Source organism: Durio zibethinus, chromosome 2 (assembly GCF_047325235.1).
Source record: "Durio zibethinus cultivar Kanyao isolate XHJ-2024 chromosome 2, ASM4732523v1, whole genome shotgun sequence".
Taxonomy (NCBI): domain Eukaryota; kingdom Viridiplantae; phylum Streptophyta; class Magnoliopsida; order Malvales; family Malvaceae; genus Durio; species Durio zibethinus.
In genome coordinates, this window is record NC_143163.1 from 28886466 (window position 1) to 28895529 (window position 9064).

The following is a 9064-nucleotide window of genomic DNA, read 5'->3' on the forward strand; positions in this document are numbered from 1 at the left end:
AGGATCACCCAGTTTGGCGCTTACTTCAAACGCACAATCTTTTAAAATCTGAAATTGAATGATTAAATTTCAGTGTTGAACTGCTTAATTAGGGTGCAAACGAATTCTGAAATGTTAAAATCAAATATATTTACGAATTCTTTATCGAATATTTTGTTAATTTATATTCTGAATATAAATTAATTAAACATAAATAAATTTTATTATATTTATAATTTATTCGTTTAAGGATTATTTGTTAATTTGTTAATTTTTTATTTTTTTAATTAAAAATAAAAATATATTAGATAAATTATTTTTTCTATTTTTAAAAACTGAAAACAAAATTTTAAAAATTTTGAAAATTATTAAAAATAAAAAAATTATTTTCAATTTTTTGAAAATAATTTGGCACTATTATGGATACCGTACAAAAATATAATCAAATCGGTATAGTGACATTATAATTATTATATTAATAAAATAATATTTTTATTATATAAATATTATACTAATAAATAATATATTAATAAAAATTATTAGATTTATTATATAAATAATATTATATTCATAAATAAATAATATTATATTTAATTAATAATCTATTATATTGGTAATATATTATCAATATAATATATTAATAAATAATGTTATAATATATTAAATATAATATATTATATTAATAATAAATTAATAAATAATATATTAATGAATATTATTATATTATTAACAACAAACTAAACCTAAAAATTTTAATTACTTTCTCTTACATGTTTTTTGTTTTCACATTTCTAAAACAATCCAAACACATTTTCAAATTTAATAAATTGAAAATAAAATGAAAATAAAACAAATCAAATTTTTTATAAAAACATAAAACAAACAACAATACGAAAAAACCTCTGAATTAACGAATTATAAAATATTATTTGTAATTATTTATTAAATTCAATAAACAAAAACAAAATCCACGATATTATTATGTTTAGTAAAGGGAAAAAAATCTGCCGTGTTTTATTCGTTTACACCGTTGCACCTGATAGAGTTGCTTCTCAGTTCTCACATCAATCTGACAGAATGCAACTTTGAAAGGATCAAAATCGTTGGTTTATTCCCAACAAGTTAAGCATTTGCACTAACAAATAAGGCAATAAAAATTTACACTTTCATTCACTTAATCATTTGAGTAATATGCTTTCATTTTCTGTTACGAAATATTTCCTCCAACAAAATGTAAGTAGGGTTGGGGGGAAAGAGGAAAACAGAAAAAAATAAAAAATAAAAAATCAACATTTAACTGTTGTTATTTGTTCCCTAAAGGGATCGAAGGTGTAATCTTATTTGAGTGGGTTTGTGATTGTTTATTGTCTTCCACATTTCCCCTATTATCTGGCCGGGACTTCACCTGGCCATCAGACTTAGGGCAGGCCTCCGAACTTTTTGTGTCCGGAGGTAAAACCTGTTGCAGAAATCGGTGCATCATCTCGTAACTGGTAAATGTGATAACAGCTGATGGTGTCGTTCTGAGTAGATTGGCAGCACAGCCACGGTAAAAGCCTGGAACACCTTCCTTTTGGAATACCTTCCTAATGCAATCAATCACCCCTTCATACTGGACCTCATTTCTGACCTGCCCTTGCTCTTGAAGCCTTGAGCGAATAACCTGGTGATACAAAATTGAAGAGTAAGACAGACTTGGGAACAAAAATAAGCACATATGATCCATGAAACAAGAAAGAGTTTCTTCAATGACCGTAACTCCATTGCAGTTGAGTCAATATAGCAAAGTCCAACAAAAACATACCTCGTGTGGGTAAGTCATAATAGAGGCAAGCACTTTTGATATTGATGAGGCAATTGCAACATCAGCAGGACTTAGATGGTCAACAGTTGTCTTTTCTGACCAAAAAGAAACATGAAAAATTAATATGAACAGGACCACCAACTGAATAAACTATATGACACAGGATTCAGAGAGGATCTTATTTATACAACCTGGAAATTACATAACGAGATAATATTGGTAACTCATTTACCCTTTTCTGCCATATAGGATTTGATCTTTTCATATGCTGGAAACTGAATCGCAACATGACTAATCCCAGCCAAAGAAGGCAAGACTCCACTGTTTAAAATAATGAAAAAAAAATTATGACAACAATGGTAAATGGAAAATGAAAAATTATATCTATTTTCAGATTACAATTGAAGCCAATATGCACCCAAATTATTCCAAGCAGAGTGGAACTCAATCGCTGACCTATACAACCCTCGCAAGCCTTCCTCATGTACAATCCTTCGTAAAGCAGAAAGTACACCTGTATAGGGAACCACACCTGTCCTCATTCCCTGTGTCTAAACAAAGACCAAAAGAAAAATGAATAACAATGAAATCATAAAGAATGATCATATTTATATATCTACAATGATATCTAATAAATGTGAACATCCAAGGTAAGTCTTGGATAAACATAATTGGTTATAATACCAAAATATTGCATCACTAAATTTGAGGTATTGAATCCAACATTCCAAGTATGAATCAGGAAATTCATCCTAATGGGCCAGACGATGAAAAATTAAAATATTTATCTGTCAGCAGCACTTAGAAATTTTTCTGAAACTAAGTCTGAATTTTGCTGTATCTTTTTCATTTTTCCACTTCATTGTAAATTCCAATAGTTGGGTTACTAGTTACTACCATGCCAGCTTCAGTCCACCTAGTGCATGTTATGTTTTCTTCCAACATGCACTGTCAAGGGCACCCAATCACAATTATACCAGAACTTCCTGAAAACCTTTATGAGGATTACTACTTTGAAAGGAGAAAAAAAACCTCCAATGATGATTGAATGCAATCAACATTCTCACGGTTTGTCACTTTATATCCTTCAATAACATCAATATAAAGAAGTACAGAAGTGCAGCAAAAGCAACAGACATTACATGTCCTTGGAAGTGACTACTACAATAAAATAATCACATGGTAGAGCATGTCTGACTATAATAAATACAGGTAAAATACCACTTCCAGAACTCGCAAAGAAATGGCAAAACCTAATCAGTCTTCAGTCATCTATAAATCTTAGAAAACACATTCCTAGTCCAGTTTTATTGCATGTACAATCTATGTACTAGTGGAATGAAGTACAATAAGCTTTATTCAACATTGAAACTTCAAAGAAAGTTAAATGTTCTGATACAAATTCAGAACAACTGATCAGTGATCACTCTCATCCACTTGCCAGAAAAAGCTTACTTTTATGGTTCAAAACATATGCCTGCTTGAACCATACTTTTGTCAAAGCTAAGGATTCAAATTGCGGTCGCGGATACGTTTTCGGTCGTGTCGGGTTTAGCGCGATTACGTATATAACGGAGATCATTGCGGTCATCAAGGTCATGAATTTTTTTTAATTTTTCACAATTTACTATAAAATGCAGTAATTATAATTATAATAATAAAAATTAGTACTTATAATTTTTAAAGTAATTTATGATATTTTAATTTAATTTATAAAGTAAAATAATTTTTTCATGTTTTGTAGTTATAATTCAGAATGGAAATGCATGTTATAAACGTTTTTCTTTATTATACACATGAAGTTCAAAGACATAAATATTATAAATAAATATGATGACAAAAATATCTTACATGAAGTTAATAAAGATTATAATTAATTTAATTAAAAAATTAGTGATGAATATTTTAGATATTTTTGTAATATATGTTTATTGGGGGAAGATGATAAACTATTTGATTGACTATGGATAAATATACTTTACTATTAGATCAAATTTTCAAGTGCAACATTTTAAATAACTAAATTAAACCAAAATAATATAATAGTAGCCAACTAATCTTTATTAACTAATAAAAATATACAATTAACAATAACATTAATCATATTAAAATTATTTAAAAAACTACTAATTACTTTAAAATGATGGTAAATAAAAATAAATTCACTAATTAATAGCTCACATTTCCCTTAAATTTTCATCAAAATCAATAAAAATTTTTTCTAAAATATCCAATTTCTCACCAAATCATTTGTTTTTTCCTTTCCATATTTTCACCTAAATAAGAAAAAGCAAAATACAATGTACTTTTAAATATCACACATACCTAGGAAAATAAAAATACTATGATTGGTTGATTTGGTTCGGCTGAACCTGAACCCACCAAACCTTTCCCACATCCGTACATTCTTCAAATTTAATGATTAAATCTCTCTGTATCACACTTTATTGCTCACTCTCTTTCTTTAAAAATTGATAGACATATCACATGCTTCCTCTATCTTCTAACCTTTTCCAAGTTCCATCCACGCTATCTTTGTCTTCTTCCTCAGCCCAAGCCACTGATGACGCTACTATTGAGCCCAAGCCTCTCATCTTCCCATCTTGGCAATTAGAAAATATTTTGCTTCTTCTCAACTCTCAAGATCTAAGATAGTTATTGATTGACTTCAACATGTTCTTTGAGCTTGATTGAGGTTTGTATTTGCTGATTGAATCATAAATTTAAAGGTTTTTCTTGTTTAGAATGTGATTTTTTAAATGAAATTCTTTAACTACTGAAAAAGAATAAGTTTTCGAATTACATTTTGAACTGAAAATGATGATTGCGGCTATAGCGTCCTACAAAACAACAATAAGGAAGGCAAACTCACTGTCCTCCCACTGAAAGAAGTGGAATAAGCAAGCAAAGAACCCAACCAAGCGATTCTCCTTGACCCGACAAAGAAAGAAAGGAATGAACGGCCTTCGCACCGGGCATAGCTTCCCTTTTCAGGAAACAAGAAGAAATGAAGAGGGATGTCCGAGCTTTTCTACGAGCTCATGCCAAAATCTCTCAGAAATCCAGAACGGAAAGAAGGACCTACCTATTGGGGCTAGGAAGCACCCCATCTGGCCGAGATTGATCGGCTGTAATGACGGGCCGCTATTGTCTGTTACACTGTTATTTTACGGACGTGAGCAGCCGTTATGATTGTGAATTCCGTTCACAACCCAATTTTAGGTATGTAGCGGTGGCAGAGGCCACCGAAACTGCAAAATAACGGCTGCAATGCCGCTACACAACCGCTATTTAAAACCCTGGTCAAAGCGTTGATAAGGAGTTTGATCCTCCAAACACTCAATCATTAACCTTGGGTTGGGTACCTCCAGAAGATGGCAACATAGAGAAGCATATTCTGTTGCAACAAGAGAATGTTTGCCAATAACCAAAACTAAGTACTAACTACAGCTACTTTATGCTGAATTATAAGTGTATGTGTGCATCAAAATCAAGGTCATATAACTAATTCTAATTACGTTTTAGAAATGAATGATCATGATTTAAGCAAAGAGAAAAAACAAAATAAGATACAAACCACCAAAATATTTTACAAGAAGCATAATATTGTCATACATAACAACAAACTTACTTGGAGTCTTGTCTTTACAACCCATAATGGGTTTGTTGTGATGGCTGTGGCAGCCCCAGCACCAGCAGCAGCTACCATGTTTGCCCCAATTGTTAGTTGCCCACCATTATCATCTGCAACATTCCAATGTATAATTTTAGGAGAAATCAAAACAACTGAAGTTGGATTGAAAGAAGACATGCCAAGCGAGAACTCTAGAGAGAATTACATGAAGAAGAACCAACCTAGTGAAGTGAGTAGGCCTTTTAGTTGCTCATAGAGTGTAAAATAAACCTAGACATGAAATGAGAGTTTCTGTTACTTCACAAAAGATAGAAATTACACCAAATGGTATTTTGCGTTGCAGTTGGAATCCAGATTTTTCCAAGAAACATAAGGTTTATAAACATGGTAGCGGATTACTTAAATTTCCCTCTACAAATCTAATGATAGGTTAACAAGACTGGCAAGAAATCTTACACAAAAGAGCCTCTTTTTCGGGACATATTAAGAAATTTAGCTGCAAAAATCGGCTTAAAGCCAGCTTCAAACAGATGTGGGAGATCATAGAGGAGAAGCATAAAGTTTCCCTTTGGGACAGGCAGGTTAAGAAATCTCAAACAAGATGGTCAAGGCAGTAGCATTTATCAGTCAATTGTAATCCAACTAATGGGAGGGGAAACACAAGGCACGAGCCCATCTAACATAGATCATAAACACCTCAAAAGCTCAAAAAGAAACTAGAAAATTTTAGGTCAAACTACAATGAAGACAAAAAAAATTCAACACTTTAGTAAGTAGCTTCCGGTTAATTGCTTGAAGGGTTAAAAGGTTACTTACTGCCCAATTTGGAAGTAGAGCAAGTATTGTTGGTGAAAGTCCACGATACAACCCCTTCAACCCTTCATTTTTTATTATATTCTGTAGACTTGTTATAATGACACTGCCTGAGTATAGACAAAAAAGGGCAAGAAGAAGAGTCGCCCATCAACAATGATAACAGTAAACACCATCCATCATTAACCCAAGCACAAACTATTTCACATAATATTTAAAATCAAATTTCAAAATGTTAAACATCTAATCAAAACTATAACCATCAACACATTTCTTTCAATCTTGTCAGCATTTCATATGATCAAAATCTATCAGTGCCAGACACTCAGAAATTAACAGAAAACCATTCTTGCCCTAGAATTTGAGACACAGTGTACCCCATATCAGAAAAAAAAAAAAAAAAAAAAGCTCTCTAGCAACAAAAATTTGCACAGAGTTCAAATATAGGTGTGGAGCAGCCCGACAAAGCAAGAATTTTGCATGCCAAAAATGCTCCTAGGAAGATACTTAGATGACAAAATCTGAATTCACACACTAACATCAACCCTCCACATCAATTACTATTCTCAGCTTATCCAACAATCCAGTATCATAGAGATAACAAATTCAAGCCCAATACTTCTGCTAAACCATGCCCTTCAAATAAAAATCAGTTTCAGAAGCTCAGAATCTACAATACCTCTAGCACCAGATTGTGAAGCTTCAGGGAGTCCATGGACCTGTAACCTTGTCTTGATTACATCTAAAGGGCAGACAAAAGTGGCTGCAATTGCACCTAAAAATTTCCAACCAAAATCATCAATAAATCGAAATTTCAATCAAATTAAAAGTAATACTCATATTTTCAACTCTCTTTCCTAACATTCATAATCCAAGAATCAAGCATACAAACCCTCATTTCCTCAACTAAAAAATCCACTAAATTCCTAATTTTTTGGCAAGAAGTGATAAAATAAAATCCTAAAAGAATAAACCAAAAGAGAAATTAAGTAAAGCTAACCTGCAGTGGCACCAGCACCCGCGTGGCACACAAATTTTCTGATGCTCATGCTTTGAGGATGAGAAGATTGGCCACCTCCCCCACCATCCATCTTCAAGCACCTTCAAAAAAATCTTACAAACAACTCAAAAACATCTAAGGAAAAAACCCATCAAAGATCTGTATATATAGCTTCTGTCTGTCACATTGAAACCCTCTCTCTTGTGAAAACCGTTCTGGGTTAAGGGTTAAGACCTTGTTGGACTCTTTCAGTTTTAATTCTTCTTGAAGGAGTCTTAAGTCAGAAATTGGAAATGAAGTTGAAGGGGTGACTTTTGTTTTGTTTTTCTTTGTCGTAAGCAAGAATGAACAGCAATGAGAAAGTTCAAGCAAGTTTTGGTCTATCATGACTTTATTGACACTGGGTTCTGTGTTAACTAAAAAAGATGTTTCAGAGAAAAAGTTTTGCTTTGCTTTTCTTTTTTCTTTTTTTTTTTTTTAATTTGTTAGGGCTTGTTGAGAAGCTGGCGCTGTCAAATCAAATTTTCTGTTATCTATTATTGATGAATTTGTTGTTCAAAAATAAATTTTGTGTTGTCCATGATTGATGAAGTTGTTGTTTAAAGGGTAAAAAAAAATAATAATGCAATAAAAATTTAATAATTATTTAAATTTTATTTTTTATTATAATAAAATTTAAATTTAATTGATTATAATAAAATATTAAAATATAATTAAATTTTTGTTTCAAGATTTTTTTCCTATTATCAATAAATTTTTCATACTTTTTTATTGTGTTTGGATTGATTGAAATCAAGGAAAAGATACGCGAAAGAACAATAAATTTTTTATTATTTTATCCGTTGTTTAAATTTTGATTATTTTGATTGAAAGTTGTTTGTTCTTGATTATCTTACGTGACACAACCCATAGCTTTTTTTTTTAATCCTAATTTTAATTTTTTATACATGTTTAATAAATTATTTTATTTTTTAAATAAATTAATATGAATCCCTTTTAATTTTATTGTTGGTTTTTTCATTTTCATTTTTTTTATTTTTTTTATTTAATTAATTTCAATAAAAATTATCAAAAATAAATAAATATTTTTAAAAATTTTATTTTTTGATGTACAAGACCCACTTATATCAAATTTCATCTTTTTCTTTTGTGAGAATAAGAAATCAATTTTTTATCCAAATATCACTTTTATTTGAGTTTTTTTTTTAATATTTTTTGCCTTTTGCCTTTTTATTTTTTTAATAAGATAATTTTTTAATAAAAAAATTGATGAGTAAAAATGACAAAATAAAACAATTTTGACCTAGAACAACATTTAAGCACCCACTTAATTATAATAACAAATTGACAAAAGAAATTACCATTTTGTTGTAATTTTTATGTACGTTTTAATTTTTGTCACTACCATGTAATTGTAAAGGGATTATACCTTATTTAGCCCTTAAATTATTGTAATTTTTTTAATATGATACCTAAATTAAAAATTTTTTTAATAAGGTATCTAAACTTTTTCTCTGTGTATTAATATCATCCACAACCTAACTCCATTAAAAGATTGCTAATGTGGCCATTTTAACCAAAAACTGACATTTGACAAAAAAGAAAAAAGACATGTCATTTAAAGCAATTATACTTATGGCTACTTACAGGTATTTTTCTTGACTATTCATAAATGAATTTGAAAAAAAAAAGGAGAAATTAAAAGTTTTAGTAAAATAAAAAAAATTACTTCTCTTTAAATAAAAAATCTTGAATTCTCAATATCTTTAAGCTGGTACACTCTAAAGATCTTCAAATTCAAAGCTGTTACCCTTCACCAAATCAAGGGCAAATT

At 30.3% G+C, this 9064-nt stretch overlaps 1 protein-coding gene across 3 annotated transcripts; it reads right to left on the reverse strand.

Moving 5' to 3' along the window:
- Positions 1–1122: 1122 nt before the first annotated feature.
- LOC111317791 (nicotinamide adenine dinucleotide transporter 2, mitochondrial-like) lies at positions 1123–7735 on the reverse strand. Of its 3 annotated transcripts, none has more exons than XM_022920212.2 (9): positions 7231–7735; positions 6910–7005; positions 6234–6340; positions 5639–5687; positions 5415–5527; positions 2240–2334; positions 2016–2104; positions 1784–1878; positions 1123–1642 (listed from the first exon to the last, which is right to left on the reverse strand). In XM_022920212.2, exons 1-9 carry the CDS (start codon positions 7319–7321, stop codon positions 1283–1285), a joined length of 1095 nt encoding a protein of 364 aa, XP_022775947.1. In that variant the 5' UTR covers positions 7322–7735; the 3' UTR covers positions 1123–1282. The 3 variants fall into 3 exon arrangements, with proteins under 3 accessions (XP_022775947.1, XP_089607061.1, XP_089607068.1); XM_089750935.1 differs by having other exon boundaries at positions 1784–1873; positions 2202–2334; positions 7231–7673; XM_089750942.1 differs by lacking the exons at positions 5639–5687; positions 6234–6340 and having other exon boundaries at positions 1784–1873; positions 2202–2334; positions 7231–7674.
- Positions 7736–9064: the final 1329 nt, after the last annotated feature.